The sequence below is a fragment of the Triticum urartu genome, chromosome 7A (assembly GCF_056163025.1).
Source record: "Triticum urartu cultivar PI428250 chromosome 7A, HENAU_Tu73, whole genome shotgun sequence".
Classification (NCBI taxonomy): Eukaryota; Viridiplantae; Streptophyta; class Magnoliopsida; order Poales; family Poaceae; genus Triticum; species Triticum urartu.
Window position 1 is genome coordinate 503,373,591 of NC_141879.1, and position 18,556 is coordinate 503,392,146.

At 42.3% G+C, this 18,556-nt stretch overlaps 1 protein-coding gene across 2 annotated transcripts; it reads right to left on the minus strand.

The window, feature by feature from the left end:
* Positions 1 to 386: 386 nt before the first annotated feature.
* Positions 387 to 5,094, minus strand: LOC125523452 (nicotianamine aminotransferase 1). 2 transcript variants are annotated; one of them, XM_048688485.2, is made up of 7 exons: positions 4,588 to 5,094; positions 3,684 to 4,023; positions 3,372 to 3,590; positions 2,435 to 2,512; positions 1,019 to 1,174; positions 843 to 936; positions 387 to 710 (listed from the first exon to the last, which is right to left on the minus strand). In XM_048688485.2, exons 1-7 carry the CDS (start codon positions 4,863 to 4,865, stop codon positions 589 to 591), a joined length of 1,287 nt encoding a protein of 428 aa, XP_048544442.2. In that variant the 5' UTR covers positions 4,866 to 5,094; the 3' UTR covers positions 387 to 588. The 2 variants fall into 2 exon arrangements, with proteins under 2 accessions (XP_048544442.2, XP_048544443.2); XM_048688486.2 differs by having other exon boundaries at positions 2,453 to 2,512; positions 4,588 to 5,093.
* Between the last annotated feature and the right edge of the window lie 13,462 nt (positions 5,095 to 18,556).

The window sequence follows — 18,556 nt, forward strand, 5'->3', positions numbered from 1 at the left end:
CATCATGGGTTTCATGTACTCCCTCTGTTCCGAATTACTTGTCGCAGGTATGGGTGTATCTAGATGTATTTTAGTTCTAGATACATCCATTTCTACGACGAGTAATTTGGAACGGAGGGAGTAGATGTCTAGAGTAGTTGGAGTGTTTTCCCTTTCAAACATTTCTGTTATTTCATTTATTTTAATTAATATTACAGCTTGTGTTCAGTCTAACATTGTAATCCTCACCCACATCAGAGCTTTGGTTGACAACATGGGAAAACAATATCAGAAGGCACTGTATATACGTCTAACCCACTCAATCACTCATGCGTCAACCTTCCATATATATTTTTTTGAAAGGGCCTCCCATAAATACTTGGCTCGTATGTAAAGAGATTTCACAATGTGAAAGAGTGATAACTTATAAGCAATACTACAAGTGAAGGGAGCAGACAATCATGACATAAACTGTACATGCTGCACATGACAGTACATTATTTTTCGGCAAACCCCTGTATTATTTATTGGAAATGACGTGTAAGCCATTACTGAAACCCCAACAGCCATTGAGGGAAGTAACGAGGTGTTACCACCAACTCATGAACGCTAATTGGCCTGTGACTGATGCCTCCTGCAGAAAGACTTCACCCTGTCGAGCCCTTGCTTCAGTGTAGGTGGCTCCGAAGCAAAGGTGATACGCAACCAGTTCTCCATGCCCAAGGATTTCCCTGCAAATGGTGGTTAGAACTTAGGGCATCTCTCAAACAACATATGGAAAAGAATGGTGTGCTGAAAATATATCATCAGGGGTGTTTGCATCTCGACGTATGCAGCTATTCGTCTGTTCTGCTACTGCATACCAGGCAACAGTATAACCGACTCCTCCTTCGCCAACTTGCTGCAGAAGTCTACGTCGTCACGAATGTCCGACAATTGTGACACGTCCAGTTTTACCTGTAGAACATAGTGTTAGTCCACCTCCTTTCAACTTGCAACAATGTGAAGCTGCAAACATTGTTCTCTATATATGCCCTACCATCATAAAAAATGAGCCCTCTGGTTTGTGGGGACAGGTAATACACTTGATCTCGTCTATTGCATCATAACATATCTCTGCAGTCTCCTTCAACAGCTTGACAATGTTGTTATAGAATTCATCATTTGTGTTCTTGATAATATGAGGAATAGCTCCCTGTGCATGGACAAGAGAACTTAGAAGATGTGATGGTTTCAATCCTCTACAATAATTTCATGGGAACAATATGCACCCAAGTAACTACTGAAAATACATGAAAATTGTCGGACAGGAAACCATACTAATCTCCCGGCTTTAGATGTTAGGCTTTGGTGCGATGTCTGTTTGGTATTAGGCCCGGACATTCGGCACGCCTTCATCAAGGGGATAGGAGTAGCAACGGTGTTGCCAAGATGGTGGCTTCAGGCTTATTGATGTATCACCTTGTATGGTCTTTATGAATAATTAATAATATGGCTGCATGCATCATCCAGATGCAGAGGCCGGGGGTACATCCTCCTTTTCTAAAAAAAATGGTGCTCATTATTTAAGCAGCAGGTGATTTCCTTTCAGCACAAAAAAGGCACCGCATGTATGTGATTTGCATCGACCACATCAGTGACAAACCAGTGCAATTAGTTGGTTTCTTAATCCATACGAAAGCGGGGGAAACACATCATTGCATTTAGAGGTATTTGAAATGAGTAGATTTCACATAACTAATCGTATTTCAGTGTAATTATCAGGAAACTACACATGTTAGTTTGGACTGTATTTCATCAAATTACACATATTTTAGCACAAGGTTCTGATAAACTGCATTATTGTTGAATCCCATTAGTTGAAATGGAGTCTGGCATGTGAGACTTACCTGTCAGTGTAACTGACATGTGCCAAATAATCCAAAATATGCAAAGTTTCGTGAAATATGCAGTTTATCGACAATAATGAAAAACAGAAAGTGCATTTAGCAAAAAATTATATCTAAATTTTAAAAAGGGAAGTGTGTTAAAGTAAGACATCCTTGGGACTTGATTCTTTTTTTGTTTGGTGGTTGCACTAGGAGCATATATATGACCTAAAGTTTAATCTAGCGTATGCTATAATTAATTTCTAAATAAATAGTTTTTTTTTACTCTCCAAACTACACATTTCATCAAAACTATTAGAGAATGACACATTTGACAGGAAAACACAAACTGTGGCTGCTGGATGCTAAGTTCCACTTGTTAGATTCAGTCCAATAAAATAGGAACCAGTGCTTGTGTGGTTTACTGAAATGTTAATAGGAATTACATGCATTCTCATTGTGTATTGTGTGTAAACAAGAAGACTGTGCATCTAAATACCTATGCTAAAGTAGAGAAATAGGAACTTTCCAAGTTTGCTAACTATCCAACTACCTAGATATCGTATAAAGGTGATGAAATGACTGACATCACACGTTTGACTAACCTGAAGAAATGTTGCAGGACCTGATATTATACTTATGAAGCTTCTGAGTGAATCAGCAACCTAATAATAGACACATCAGAGAAATTTCAATTAAATATCAAAGAATCAATACAAGGTATTAATTAACTTGCATGAAATATATTGCCCACCTCTCTTCATACTTTCCGAGTAACCTGCTCAGGAGCATGAATTCAATATGGCATCAGAGTCAACAGTTTTGCAAGTTCAAGACCCGGCCAACGCACTCTTAATAAAAACATTAGCGGCCTAAATCAATCCCATGTCTAAGGTCTGGAGGAGCCTACACGCCCGGGGGGTGGGGGGGGGGGGAGTGGGGAGGGGTTGTCCAATATATTGCCTGTCTCTCTCCATAAGTTCAGACTTTTAGAGTAACTCGTCTAACAAAAACAACAATACTGCTCACAAGACAATTCAGAAACAAACAAACAAAATGATGTAATAATGAGTATACACAGTGCTCCAAAATGGAGCTTTCATGACATTGTTTATGTCAAAAAGCGTTGAGTAACACAAACTAGAAACCACACAGAGAACTCAGTAAAACAAGTAAATCAAATGATCCTGGAGTGGTTTACCATTGTCCAAAGGTCCAAATATAGTATGTGAGATGTGAAGCCCCCTTCATGCCTCTTACAATTAGGTGGTACCATGTTGATTTTTCAATTGATACTTTTGGAAGATAACTCAAACGTGGTAGAATGATTAAGAAATTTTAGAGGAACGAACATGCAGGACATGCTAACTGGTACTTTGGAACTCGCAAGTCACTCCTCACATTATCTTGCCAATTAGAAGTTAGTAAGAACAATACAACTCTGTTACAAGTATAAACATCCTGAAGTGAACGAAATTAATAAATTTACAAACAGATGCACTTATAGATATTAATAAGAATCACCTTAGTTTTTCTCAGAATGCCTTTAGGGTCACAAGTTGCTATCCAACCAAGCCTCCAGCCAGGTACAGCCCATCTCTTCGATATAGCTCCCAAAGTGATTACCGGAACAGTCTCTCCAAAAACACCCATTGGCACAAAAGGTGTGGTGCCATAGACAAGGTGACCATATACTTCATCAGCGATGACTAAAATACCGAGCTTGCTTGCCATATCTGCAATCTAATTTAACATGGAAGCAAGAAAATAAGCTCTATTACAACAAATAAAAAGAGAAGAAAGGTTACCTAGCTCTGTAACAAACGCTATACAAACCTTGGCCAAATGCTCGTAGGTATACACACTACCACATGGGTTGTTGGGGTTGGTAATCACAACTGCAACAGTATTCCCATCTGCGAGAGCTTCAACAGCTTCCAAATCAACCTCCCATCCTCTCTCCGGGAGAAGACCATAATGCCGTACTTCCATCCTATGAAACACTGCATGTGCTTCGTGTTTTGGGTAGCCAGGCATTGGCAGCAATATGTTGACGCCTGCTTGGCCAAAAACAGACATCACAGTCTCGATTGCTTGGCTACCTCCACAAGTGAGGAAAATATCATCATGGGAAATCATGTAAGGAAGATCACGGGATAGATACTCGGCAACAGCTCTGCATTTCAACAGACAGTGTCAATACAAGTAAAGCAGCACATATATATTACTGAAACAGCACACATGGAGGATTTTCTACACAATCGTACTGTGAAGAGCACTGTTCTGAAAATGCACAGAACAGGATGGAGTGTGACGACTACATTTTTGTGCCCTGTTTTTTGTAATAACCTAAATGTTGTACAATAGATCATATATGTAAACTGTTTCCTTATCACAGGTTTCATTCACAGTAATGGAACTTGGGAGTGCTCTATAATGTTTAGACTTGTTCACTCTGATGGGTATGTGATATGAGGAAGCTGCTGAAGACAAACCTAATCATGGAATTGAAACGGATAAGGGGGATCACATGGCAGATTAATGTAGGGCAAAGTAGGTCTGCGGTATGAACTATGTGAACTCTCCATGACAAACCTACACATACAAAATCTAGGACCTAGCAATAGCAATAGCTCTAGCAGTCACTCTGTAGTCTGTAGCTCTTCATTCATTCAGTTCAAGGCGGTCCATGATATGTTCTGAACGGGACAATGGCAAACGAGAGACGGGGCACACAGACCTGCGAGCGGGGAGGCCGGTGGCGGGGGTGGGGTACCCGTTGTACTCGCCGGAGCGCACGGCCGCGACGAGGGCCTCCTCCGCCTCGGGCGCGGTGCGGAAGGAGGGTGCGGAGGAGGGGTCGCCGTGGCTCAGCGCGATCACGGGCCGCGGGCCGCGCTCGTCCAGGCAGGCGTGCACCTGGAGGAGGGCCTTCTGGATGCTCCTCTCGCCGGCGGCCGCCAAGGTCGGGTTCGGGGCCGCGAAGCGCCACTGCGTGCTCCTCCCGCCGTCTTCCATCGCCGATGTCGCGGATGGTAGGAGGATAGCAGCTTTTGTCTTCGGCGTTTTGTCGTGTGAGTACTGGGGAGGTGTAGGCGAGAAGGAGGGTGTGCTGGAGAAGATGGTCGGAAATACAGTCGCCGATGGTGCGCTGCTCTACTTGCTGCTCAAGTTGGTCCTTTGCTCTGTCCCCTGCTCGTTCGCCGTGGCCGTAGCCGTTCCGTTCCCAGCCACCCTCCTCTCTTGTCCTCACCTCTGTGTATTCCAAGGCCATCAACGGGCCCACACCTGACCTTCTTTTACAAATAAAGGCAGGAGAGCTGCTCTCCCACTCCTCGCTGGCTAACCACGTGTCCTTAGGTCAACTCCACCGCGCGACCCCAAACGAACGTCCATTTTGTCCTGTTTTTGTCCCTTTGGGTAGGGATTTGGGGTCGTGTCCGGGCCTGTCCTGAGATGCGGTGGCCGTGCGCCCAGCGCGCTGTCGCATCCTTTTGCCCCATCCTGTCCGTTAGGGCCAAGAAATGCCCAAATTTGCATTAAAACTAGCTTCGAACCCAAATTTTTGTCTAAAAATTAAAATAGTTTTATAACCCAATTGAAATTGTCTTTAATAAAATAGTTTTACAACCAAATCGAAATTGTTTTGACTGAACATAAAATGAACAAATACATCTATTGGTTGCCAATGTGATCCCACACGTGCTCAACCAAGTCATTTTGAATATTCACATGAGTGTGCCAATCACGCATCTCATGGTGGAATTGGACAAACTGTTCAAATGTGGCCGGGTCTTGGTGCAGGGGCTCAATATTTTTACCTTAATAATCAAATCCTTGGTCGAAGATACTCTCATCACGCTCGTCCTCGACGATCATGTTGTGCATGATCACACAAGCAGTCATCACCTCCCAAAGCTTCCCTTCATCCCTTGACGTGGTCTGGTATGGACAGCGGGGGGGGGGGGGGCTGCGCGGTGAGGAGGCGACCGGAGAATAGCGGCGGCGCCGGCGGCGGGGCGGGGCGGGGAGAGAGGGTGAAGCGTTGGGAGCGGAGGGACTGCTAGTGTCCCCGACAGGCGGGCCACGGGGGGGACAAGGGCGTGCGTCGAGGCCGTCCACGCGCGTCCGTTTCACCCCAAACCGAGCGCAAGTTTGGGCCGGGGATGGGTCAAAAACGGACGGAATCCGGATATTTATCCGTTTGCGTCCGCGCACTGGGCCGTCTCGTTTGTCCCTTTTACCTCAAACGGACGGGAGCGGACAGGATAGGGTCGCGCGGTGGAGTTGGCCTTATCTGGAAGGTTACCTCACATGTTGTTTTTTAAGATTTGTCATTTGGCGCTTAAAATATTCTCAAAAGATTTTGATCAAAAACACAAACAGCATATGCCATTTTCTCATTTTTTATCCTTGTTGGGCTTTATCCATATACCATTCTCTCTCTTTTCCCCCGGAGGAACTGACCAGGCCCGCCCACGTGGCACGTGCTGCTGGCCACGGGAGCTATGTCTAACATTAAGAGTTATCCTAAAAAAACATTAAGAGCTTTTACAGCCGGACTGACAAATCTGATCCGTCGAACGTCGAACTTGACAAATCCGATCCATAAAATGATCGCGGGCGCATCGAACACGTCCGTGAGCAGTGACCGGTTACACCTTAAATTAGCTCAAATTCATCCCCTAGATCCATACAAACCAGGTAAGACAAATCCTACGTACTACCCAAGCTAAGCTTTGTCGTCGGAGATGTCCACGACGCTGGTGCCGAGCGTCGGGTGGACGTGCGCTTAGGAGGGCTCCGACTCATCCTCCTCCTGCTCAACCTTATTAGGCAAGCATCTCCTCCTCCTATGCGGCGTCTCCATCTCCTGCCGGCGACGGTGTCTGGCCTCTGCATCCAACTCTGAGCGGAAGGAATCGAGGATAGCCTGTTGCTCCACCTGCAAATCCACGTCCCTGGCGTCCCCGCATCCTCCTTCGGCTCCTCCTCCGGATCCACTACATCCGGAGGGAGCCCCGCGACGATCCAGGCTTCGCGTCTTGCTCGGATTTGTACAAGGAGCTGCAACTGACGCTCCGGCATTAGAAATGGGTAGCTCCTTACCTGGCGGCGTGGGGCCATGGCTATTAGTGGTGGCGGAAGGGGAGCGGAAAGTGGCGGCGGCGGCGGACGGGTGGGAAAATGTGGAGGGGTAGGGTTTCCGTGTCGGCGGTTGGCTTGAATAGACGGGCTAGGCACTACGCGGCCCGTCAGAGCGGCGCCATGCGGAGACATCGGTCTGACGGAAAGAGACGAGCTACGGACCATCGGATTTCCCAAGCGATTCCGCATGGGACCATGCCGTCAGTCCGGCGTGGCGGACGCGCCCGGGCTTAGGTTGGATATGAGGGGTGTCAGCCAGTCTCGGACGTTTGAGGCGCCTGTCTGGCTCGAAATTTCATTACCGATCGATCAACGGGCGGCCTACCGGGACGTTTGGGATGTTCGGCTGTAGATGCTCTAAACGAGAGAATAGCATGTGTCGCTGAAGGATTTTTTTATCTATTGTAGTAACTGGGCCGACCGTTTAGAGAAAGAAAAAGGGTCCGTCTATCTTGAGATTTCGTGAAACGTCAGTCATTGTGCGACTCGCCGGGGCATTTGAGAGGCCCGGCTGTAGATGCTCTAAGCGAGACAATAGCATCTCTTGTTAAAGGATTTTTTTTTCTCTACTGTCAGGATCGGCCGTTTATAAAAAGAGAAGGGGGAGCAAAAAAAGCTCACGATACCAGGATTCGAACCCTCCTCTCCTAGATTAAAACGGGCAACGTAGCAACTTACACTAGGACTTATTAATGATTAACTAAAGGCACGGCCTGCTTTAAGGTAAAAGAGCCGACGGTATCCATGTTTTCCTATTTTATTTGATTTTTTCTGGTTTTTCCTTTTTTTCGTGCACTTTTTTAATTTTCCTTTTTTCATTCTTTTTTGCACTATGTTTCTTCGCGTTTTTTATGTTTTTGTTTTTAATTTTGTTTCATCGGGTTTTCTTTGTTTTTCTCTATTTTATTGAGGTTTTTTTCCTCTTTTTTCATTGCCTTTCTTCAGTTTTCTTCAAATCTTTCTTGGTTTTCACTTTATTTTTTGTGTTCTTTCCCTTTCTTCATTTTTCTTTGGTTTTGTTTCCTTCTTTCTTGTTTTTCATCGGTTTTCTTTAAATACCAGATTAACATTCTTTGAATACATGCACAACATTTCTTTATACATATTTCACATTTTTTAAGTTCTTGATTAGCCTTTTTAAAATACAAGTTTAATATTTTTTTAATACATGATCAACATTTTTTATAAACATTTAACAATTTTCAAATGCTTGATTAATATTTTTGAAATATTTACTCAACATTTTTAAATGCTTCATTAACATTTTTAGATGGATGATAAAAAAATTCATCATTTTTTTAACACATGGTCAACATTTTTCCTGTATGCATTTAACGTTTTCCAAGTGCTTGATTCATATTTTTCAAATATGTGTTCGTCATTTTTCAAATGCTTGATTAACATTTATATATACATGATAAATTTTTCATCATTTTTTAGTACATGTTCGACTTTTTACTATACATATTTAATATTTTTGCCAAATGCTTGTTTAACATTTTTCAAATACTTTTTCAACATTTTATCTAAACACGTATTTAACATTTTTATACACATGATAAAAAAATCATCATTTTTTAATACATGATCAACAATTTTTCTATTTGCATTCAACATTTTTCCGAATGCTTGATCAACATTTTTAAATACTTATTAAACATTTTTAAAATTCTTGTTCACCATTTTCTCAAATGTTTTTTAGACTGGTTTTTCAAGTATATATATTTAGAATATTTTAAAGTATAAATAAAAGCAAAAATGAAAACAGAAAAGTGCCTGTTGCCTGCCGCGCGTGTGGGCGGGCCCATCTCACTCGCCCCTTCAGCGAGTCCAAGGCGAGAAATAAGGATGCCCCTGATGGTTGACCCTATGCCCTCTCGGGCGGAGGACGCTCTCTGCGTCAAGTTGTTGCCATTTCGCACAGGGGGGACTTCGACTGGGCCGGCCCACGAAGACAGCAACAGAAATCAAACGCGCACTGTAGCTAAAAAATAATATGCGCTGACGGGGACTTGAACAGACGATGTCCCGCTATAGACGATGTGTTACTGCCAACTGAGCTAGCCATTGTAGGTGATCTAACAACTAGCAACAAACTTAAAGAACAAACCAGCTGTGCAGAACCGAATTAGTTTAGGAATTTCGAAGCAATTTTTTTTTCAAAAAAAGGAATGTTCTGTGAAACGTAAAAACTTACCAAATCTATGAAATCAATAAAAAATTAAAAACTATATTTTTTTCGAAAAACAAGAACATTTTTTGAAAATCCTGAGCATTTTTTGAAACAAGAACATTTTTAAAAATTTCAAATTTTTTGGAAACGTGAACATATTTTGAAATTCCTTAACAAAATTTCCAAACACGATTTTTTAAAACTTGTGAACAATATTTAAAACTGGAACATATTTTCAAACTACTGCAAAAATGAAAACATGAACAATTTTTTAAAACAGAAACATTTTCTAAAAATTGTGGAACTTATTGAACAAAAACATTCCAAACAAATTTAGTAAAAACAAGAACATTTTTTGAAATGCCCGAACATTTTCTGAATTTTGAGCAATTTTTTTAAACACGAACATTTTTTGAAATATGGAACTTTTTTTATAAATACGGACAAATTTTGAACTTTCTGAACAATTTTCAAAAGAAATAAAAAAAGGAAAATAAACGGAAAACATAAAAGAAACCAAAAAAGGTAAAAGAAAAAAGAAAAAACGAAAAACGAAAAAACGAGAAACGAAAAAGCCTCTAGAAGAAACAGGAAATACGGTCAAAAAGGAAAAAACGGTTCAGGGAACCTTCTAGAGGGTTCCCAAAACCGGATAGCTAGCTCTGGTTTAATGGGCCGGCCCATTGTTAGCGATGCTGGGTATTCCCTGTGCGTTCTGTCGACATTTTGACGCAATGAGCAGCGTGTAGGGTTTTCCCTCCTCGGCAACTCCTACCTGGGACCGCCTATATAGCGACCTACGCGCTGCGGAAGAAGCGAGCGTGCACCCGCACGCTCCCCCTTCGCGCACTGCTGGCCCGGCCCATGTGCGGGCCGGGACGCCGCCTTGTCTTTTTTTGTTTTTTGCTTCTTTTTTTCCAGTAATTCGGGATATCAAAACGTTCCAAAATTCCAGAAAAAGTTACTAATTTTAGTAAAACAATCACGATTTCAAAACATATTCATGATTAGAGAAAAATGCTCAGGAATTCAAAAACTGTTCATGAATTTGTAAAAGATGTCCACAAACTCAAAAAATGTTCAGGATTTTGAAAAAAAATCATGATTCTAAAAAATGTTCGCTAATTCAAAAAAGGTTTGTGAATTCGAAATGAATGTTCATGATTCAATAAAATGCTCGCTAATTTGAAAAATGTTCACGCATTTGAAAAAAAGTTCACTAATTCAAAAAATGTTCATGAATTTAAAAAAATGTTCACGATTCAAAAAAAGTTTGCTAATTTGAAAAAATTCACGAATTTGAGAAAAATGTTCATAATTCAAAAAAATGTTTGCTAATTCAAAAAATGTAGTCAATTTGAAAAAAATGTTCGCAATTCAAGAAAATGTTCGCTAATTGAAAAACGTTCACGAATTTGAAAAGAAATGTTCACGATTCAAAAAAAATGTTCGCTAATTCTAAAACTGTTCATGTGTTTGAAAAAATGTTCATGATTCAAAAAGAAATTCACTAATTCAAAAAACGTTTTTTAGTCTATAATTTTAAAATGTTAATTATTTAGAAAAAATGTTCATGAATTCAAAAACATGTTCACGACTTAAGAGAATGTTCAGAAATTTCCAAAAAATGTTCAAATATTTAAGAAAATGTTCACATTTCGAAAAAAATGTTTGTGAGTTATAAATAGTGTTCACGGTTACAAAAAAAATGTTCATGATTTTGGAGAATGTACACGGATTAGTAAAAATAAAACCACGGTTTTGAAAAAATGTTCATCATTCCAAAAAAAGTTAACGACTTAAAAAATATATCACAAATTAATAGATTTTCGGAAATTGAAAAAAATTTGTAAAAATGAAAACATATAAGTAAATAAAAAATGAAAACAAAACAAAAAAAGAAAAAAAAACGAAAACCCCGATTTAGGGAAGATTCTAGAACCTTCCCAATACCGGTTGGGGTGAAACCTCGAAATGGGCTGGCCCATGTTAATAGCTGCATAGCGAGCCAACGCATACCCTCCCCATACTTGTTTTTCCACCACATAGATGCAAAAATCTCAGATTTTGGGGGCGATCCTTGGAGGCTCTCATGCTTTTACGGAGAGGCACAAACGCACCTCCGGCATAGAACTTGGGACACAATGAAAAACTTACCAGCCCTCCAAAACATACCGTGGGTGTGTATGGGGGATTTTAACTAGGTTCTCCGTTATGATGAGCATGAGGGGATTGGCCAGAGGAGTCAATCTCAGATTCAAGGATTCCGCGATGCAGTTAACGTGTGTGGATTAACCGATCTTGGCTTTCAGGGTCATAAATGGACGTTTGAAAAGAAAGTGACAGGGGGGTCTTACACGAGAGTAAGACTTGATAGGGCGTTGTGCACGCCCGAGTGGGGTGCTCGTTTTCCACTAGCGGTTGTGGAGCATCTAACAGCCGCGACTTCTGATCATTCTCCCATCAGGTTGATGCTTGATCCACCAGACAGAAGCAGGCAAGTTAATAAGCAGTTCCGGTACGAATGCATGTGGGACACGCACCCCGAGCTAATCCCCACGGTTCAGCATGCATGGGAGGCGAATGGCCCTAATCTGACGGCTGCTGAAGTTCGGGCTAACTTGCAGTCCTTGTCCAATAATTTGGGCGAGTGGAACAAGTCCACTTTCGGCAGTGTCAAGGCTGAAATAAAGAGGTTGAAGAGAGACTTGGAACGACTAAGAAATGATCCGTTCAGGAATGCACCGATCCATATAGAGATTAAAACAAATGATCGATTGATCGAGTTATATCTACGGGAAGAGATAATGTGGCGCCAAAGATCAAGGGTGGCATGGCTGTCAGAGGGAGATAGGAACACACATTTTTTTCCATCTTCGAGCTTCGAACAGAAGGCGCAAAAACTTGATAAAAGCATTGCAGAAGCAGGACGGGCAGTTAACGGATGATTTATCGGAGATGCAGCAGTTAGCTCTTGATTTCTATAAGACCTTATACACCTCGGAGGGGGTGGAGGGACTAGATGAGGTTCTCCAACATGTACCCTCAAAGGTTACAACAGCCATGAATGACACTCTCTTGGCGCCCTATAAGGAAAACGAAGTGAAGAAAGCGCTTTTTCAGATGTTCCCAACCAAGGCGCCTGGGCCTGATAGGTTCCTGCACACTTCTTCCAAAGGCATTGGGACATGTGTGGAGCTGCGGTCACATGTGCGGTATTGAGTATAGTTCGAGGAGAAGAGAGCCCGGAGTGTGTCAATGATACGGTCCTGGTCTTAATTCCTAAGGTATCAAAACCAACTCTTTTGTCTCAATTCCGACCGATTAGTTTATGCAATGTCTTTTACAAGATTGCTTCAAAGGTTTTGGCTAACCGGTTGAAGGCTATTCTGCCTAAGATTATTTCCGAAGAACAGCCAGCCTTTGTGCCTGGCAGACTCATTACTGATAACATAATCTCAGCGTACGAGTGTTTGCATTTTATGAAAAGGAATAAGTCAAAGAACAATAATTACTGTGCTCTCAAACTTGACATGATGAAGGCATATGATCGAGTGGAGTGAAATTATCTGGAAGCCATCATGAGGAAGTTGGGTTTCGCAACATCATGGATCAATACGGTAATGAATATGGTCAGAACGGTTTCTTTCTCAGTTTTGTTTAATGGAAGTAAATTGGAGGAGTTCAAACCATCTAGAGGTATTCGCCAGGGAGACCCAATCTCTCCATACCTTTTCTTGTTGGCAGCAGAGGGCCTTCCGTGCCTGTTGAAATCTCAGAATGGATCATCCCACTCAGCGGCATCAAGGTGGCTCCATCGGCTCCGTCGGTGAACCACCTTTTATTCACGGATGATAGCCTGTTGTTCTTCAAGGCGAGTGTTGATGGAGCTGAAGCTATGTCACACCTTTTGGATACTTATTGCATGGCCTCGGGCCAAAGGATTAATAGGGACAAATTGTTGGGTAACGTAGTAATTTCAAAAAATTTCCTACGCACACAAGATCATGGTGATGCATAGCAACGAGAGGGGAGAGTGTGATCTACGTACCATTGTAGACCGACAGCGGAAGCGTTAGCACAACGCGGTTGATGTAGTCGTACGTCTTCACGGCCCGACCGATCAAGCACCGAAACTACGGCACCTCCGAGTTTTAGTACGCGTTCAGCTCGATGACGATCCCCGGACTCCGATCCAGCAAAGTGTCGGGGAAGAGTTCCGTCAGCACGACGGCGTGGTGACGATCTTGATGTTCTACCGTCGCAGGGCTTCGCCTAAGCACCGCTACAATATTATCGAGGATTATGGTGGAAGGGGGCACCGCACACGGCTAAGAAAACGATCACGTGGATCAACTTGTGTGTCTAGGGGTGCCCCTGCCCCCATATATAAAGGAGCAAGGGGAGGAGGCCGGTCGGCCCTATTGGCGCGCCAAGGAGGAGTCTAGGACTCCTACTAGGAGGGGGGAAGGAAGTGGGGAGGGAGAAGGAAAGGAGGGCGCCGCTCCCCCTCTCCTAGTCCAATTCGGACCAGGGGGGAGGAGGCGTGTGGCCCACCTTGGCTGCCCTTCTCTCTCTCCACTAAGGCCCATATGGCCCATTACTTCTCCCGGGGGGGTTCCGGTAACCCTCCGGTACTCCGGTTTTCTCCGAAATCACCCAGAACACTTCCGGTGTCCGAATATAGCCGTCCAATATATCAATCTTTGTGTCTCGACCATTTCGAGACTCCTCGTTATGTCCGTGATCACATCCGGGACTCTGAACTAACTTCGGTACATCAAAACTCATAAACTCATAATATAACTGTCATCGAAACCTTAAGCGTGCGGACCCTACGGGTTCGAGAACAATGTAGACATGACCGAGACATGTCTCCGGTCAATAACCAATAGCGGAACCTGGATGCTCATATTGGCTCCCACATATTCTACGAAGATCTTTATCGGTCAGACCATATAACAACATACGTTGTTCCCTTTGTCATCGGTATGTTACTTGCCCGAGATTCGATCGTCGGTATCTCAATACCTAGTTCAATCTCGTTACTGGCAAGTCTCTTTACTCGTTTCGTAATACATCATCTCACAACTAACTCATTAGATGCAATGCTTGCAAGGCTTATGTGATGTGCATTACCGAGAGGGCCCAGAGATACCTCTCCGACAATGGAGTGACAAATCCTAATCTCGAAATACGCCAACCCAACATTTATCTTTGGAGACACCTGTAGAGCTCCTTTATAATCACCCTGTTACGTTGTGACGTTTGGTAGCACACAAAGTGTTCCTCCGGCAAACGGGAGTTGCATAATCTCATAGTCATAGGAACATGTATAAGTCATGAAGAAAGCAATAGCAACATACTAAATGATCGGGTGCTAAGCTAATGGAATGGGTCATATAAATCACATCATTCTCCTAATAATGTGATCCCGTTAATCAAATGACAACACATGTCTATGGTTAGGAAACATAACCATCTTTGATTAACGAGCTAGTCAAGTAGAGGCATACTAGTGACGTTTAGTTTGTCTATGTATTCACACAAGTATTATGTTTCCGGATAATACAATTCTAGCATGAATAATAAACATTTATCATGATATAAGGAAATAAAATAATAACATTATTATTGCCTCTAGGGCATATTTCCTTCAGTCTCCCACTTGCACTAGAGTCAATAATCTAGATTACACAGTAATGATTCTAACACCCATGGAGCTTTGGTGCTGATCATGTTTTGCTTGTGGAAGAGGCTTAGTCAACGGGTCTGCAACATTCAGATCCGTATGTATCTTGCAAATCTCTATGTCTCCCACCTGGACTAGATCCCGGATGGAATTGAAGCGTCTCTTGATGTGCTTGGTTCTCTTGTGAAATCTGGATTCCTTTGCCAAGGCAATTGCACCAGTATTGTCACAAAAGATTTTCATTGGACCCGATGCACTAGGTATGACACCTAGATCGGATATGAACTCCTTCATCCAGACTCCTTCGTTTGCTGCTTCCGAAGCAGCTATGTACTCCGCTTCACATGTAGATCCCGCCACAACGCTTTGTTTAGAACTGCACCAACTGACAGCTCCACCGTTTAATGTAAACACGTATCTGGTTCGCGATTTAGAATCGTCCGGATCAGTGTCAAAGCTTGCATCAACGTAACCATTTACGATGAGCTCTTTGTCACCTCCATATATGAGAAACATATCCTTAGTCCTTTTCAGGTATTTCAGGATGTTCTTGACCGCTGTCCAGTGATCCACTCCTGGATTACTTTGGTACCTCCCTGCTAGACTTATAGCAAGACACACATCAGGTCTGGTACACAACATTGCATACATGATAGAGCCTATGGCTGAAGCATAGGGAACATCTTTCATTTTCTCTCTATCTTCTGCATTGGTCGGGCATTGAGTCTTACTCAATTTCACACCTTGTAACACAGGCAAGAATCCTTTCTTTGCTTGATCCATTTTGAACTTCTTCAAAATTTTGTCAAGGTATGTGCTTTGTGAAAGTCCAATTAAGCGTCTTGATCTATCTCTATGGATCTTAATGCCCAATATGTAAGCAGCTTCACCGAGGTATTTCATTGAAAAACTCTTATTCAAGTATCCCTTTATGCTATTCAGAAATTCTATATCATTTCCAATTAGTAATATGTCATCTACATATAATATCAGAAATGCTACAGAGCTCCCACTCACTTTCTTGTAAATACAGGCTTCTCCAAAAGTCTGTACAAAACCAAATGCTTTGATCATACTATCAAAGCGTTTATTCCAACTCCGAGAAGCTTGCACCAGTCCATAAATGGATCGCTGGAGCTTGCACACTTTGTTAGCTCCCTTTGGATCGACAAAACCTTACGGTTGCATCATATACAACTCTTCTTCCAGAAATCCATTTAGGAATGCAGTTTTGACATCCATCTGCCAAATTTCATAATTATAAAATGCGACAATTGCTAACATGATTCGGACAGACTTAAGCATCGCTACGGGTGAGAAGGTCTCATCGTAGTCAATCCCTTGAACTTGTCGAAAACCTTTTGCGACAAGTCGAGCTTTGTAGACAGTAATATTACCGCCAGCATCAGTCTTCTTCTTGAAGATCCATTTATTTTCAATTGCTTGCCTATCATTGGGCAAGTCAACCAAAGTCCATACTTTGTTCTCATACATGGATCCCATCTCAGATTTCATGGCTTCAAGCCATTTTGCGGAATCTGGGCTCACCATCGCTTCTCCATAGTTCGTAGGTTCATCATGATCTAGTAGCATGACTTCCAGAACAGGATTACCGTACCACTCTGGTGCAGATCTTACTCTGGTTGATCTACGAGGTTCAGTAGTATCTTGTTCTGAAGTTTCATGATCATCATCATTAGCTTCCTCACTAATTGGTGTAGGTGTCACAGAAACTGGTTTCTGTGATGTACTACTTTCCAATAAGGGAGCAGGTACAGTTACCTCGTCAAGTTCTACTTTCCTCCCACTCACTTCTTTTGAGAGAAACTCCTTCTCTAGAAAGTTTCCGAATTTAGCAACAAAAGTCTTGCCTTCGGATCTGTGATAGAAGGTGTATCCAATAGTTTCCTTTGGATATCCTATGAAGACACATTTCTCCGATTTGGGTTCGAGCTTATCAGGTTGAATCTTTTTCACATAAGCATCGCAGCCCCAAACTTTCAGAAACGAAAACTTTAGTTTCTTGCCAAACCACAGTTCATAAGGCATCGTCTCAACGGATTTTGATGGTGCCCTATTTAACGTGAATGCGGCCGTCTCTAGAGCATATCCCCAAAACGATAGCGGTAAATTAGTAAGAGACATCATAGATCGCACCATAACTAGTAAAGTACGATTATGACGTTCGGACACACCATTATGCTGTGGTGTTCCGGGTGGCGTGAGTTGCGAAACTATTCCGTATTGTTTCAAATGTATACCAAACTCGTAACTCAAATATTATCCTCCACGATCAGATCGTAAGAATTTTATTTTCTTGTTACGATGATTTTCAACTTCACTCTGAAATTCTTTGAACTTTTCAAACGTTTCAGACTTATGTTTCGTTAAGTAGATATACCCATATCTGTTTAAGTCATCTGTGAAGGTGAGAAAATAACGATACCCGCCACGAGCCTCAACATTCATCGGACCACATACATCTGTATGTATGATTTCCAACAAATCTGTTGCTCTCTCCATAGTACCGGAGAACAGTGTTTTTGTCATCTTACCCATAAGGCACGGTTCGCAAGTACCAAGCGATTCATAATCAAGTGGTTCCAAAAGTCCATCAGTATGGATTTTCTTCATGCGCTTTACACCGATATGACCCAAACGGCAGTTCCACAAATAAGTTGCACTATCATTATCAACTCTGCATCTTTTGGCTTCAACATTATGAATATGTGTGTCACTACTATCGAGATTTAATAAGAATAGACCACTCTTTAAGGGTGCATGACCATAAAAGATATTACTCATATAAATAGAACAACCATTATTCTCTGATTTAAATGAATAACCGTCTCGCATCAAACAAGATCCAGATATAATGTTCATGCTTAACGCTGGCACCAAATAACAATTATTTAGGTCTAATACTAATCTCGAAGGTAGATGTAGAGGTAGCGTGCCGACCGCGATCACATCGACTTTGGAACCATTTCCCATGCGCATCGTCACCTCGTCCTTAGCCAATCTTCGCTTAATCCGTAGTCCCTGTTTCGAGTTGCAAATGTTAGCAACAGAACCAGTATCAAATACCCAGGTGCTACTGCGAACATTAGTAAGGTACACATCAATAACATGAATATCACATATACCTTTGTTCACCTTGCCATCCTTCTTATCCGCCAAATACTTGGGGCAGTTCCGCTTCCAGTGACCAGTCTGCTTGCAGTAGAAGCACTCAGTTTCAGGCTTAGGTCCAAGTTTGGGTTTCTTCTCTTGAGTAGCAACTTGCTTGCTGTTCTTTTTGAAGTTCCCCTTCTTCTTTCCTTTGCCCTTTTTCTTGAAACTAGTGGTCTTGTTGACCATCAACACTTGATGCTCCTTCTTGATTTCTACCTCCGCAGCTTTCCGCATTGCGAAGAGCTCGGGAATAGTCTTATTCATCCCTTGCATATTATAGTTCATCACGAAGCTCTTGTAGCTTGGTGGCAGTGATTGGAGAATTCTGTCAATGACGCAATCATCTGGAAGATTAACTCCCAATTGAATCAAGTGATTATTATACCCAGACATTTTGAGTATATGCTCACTGACAGAACTGTTCTCCTCCATCTTGCAGCTATAGAACTTATTGGAGACTTCATATCTCTCAATCCGGGCATTTGCTTGAAATATTAACTTCAACTCCTCGAACATCTCATA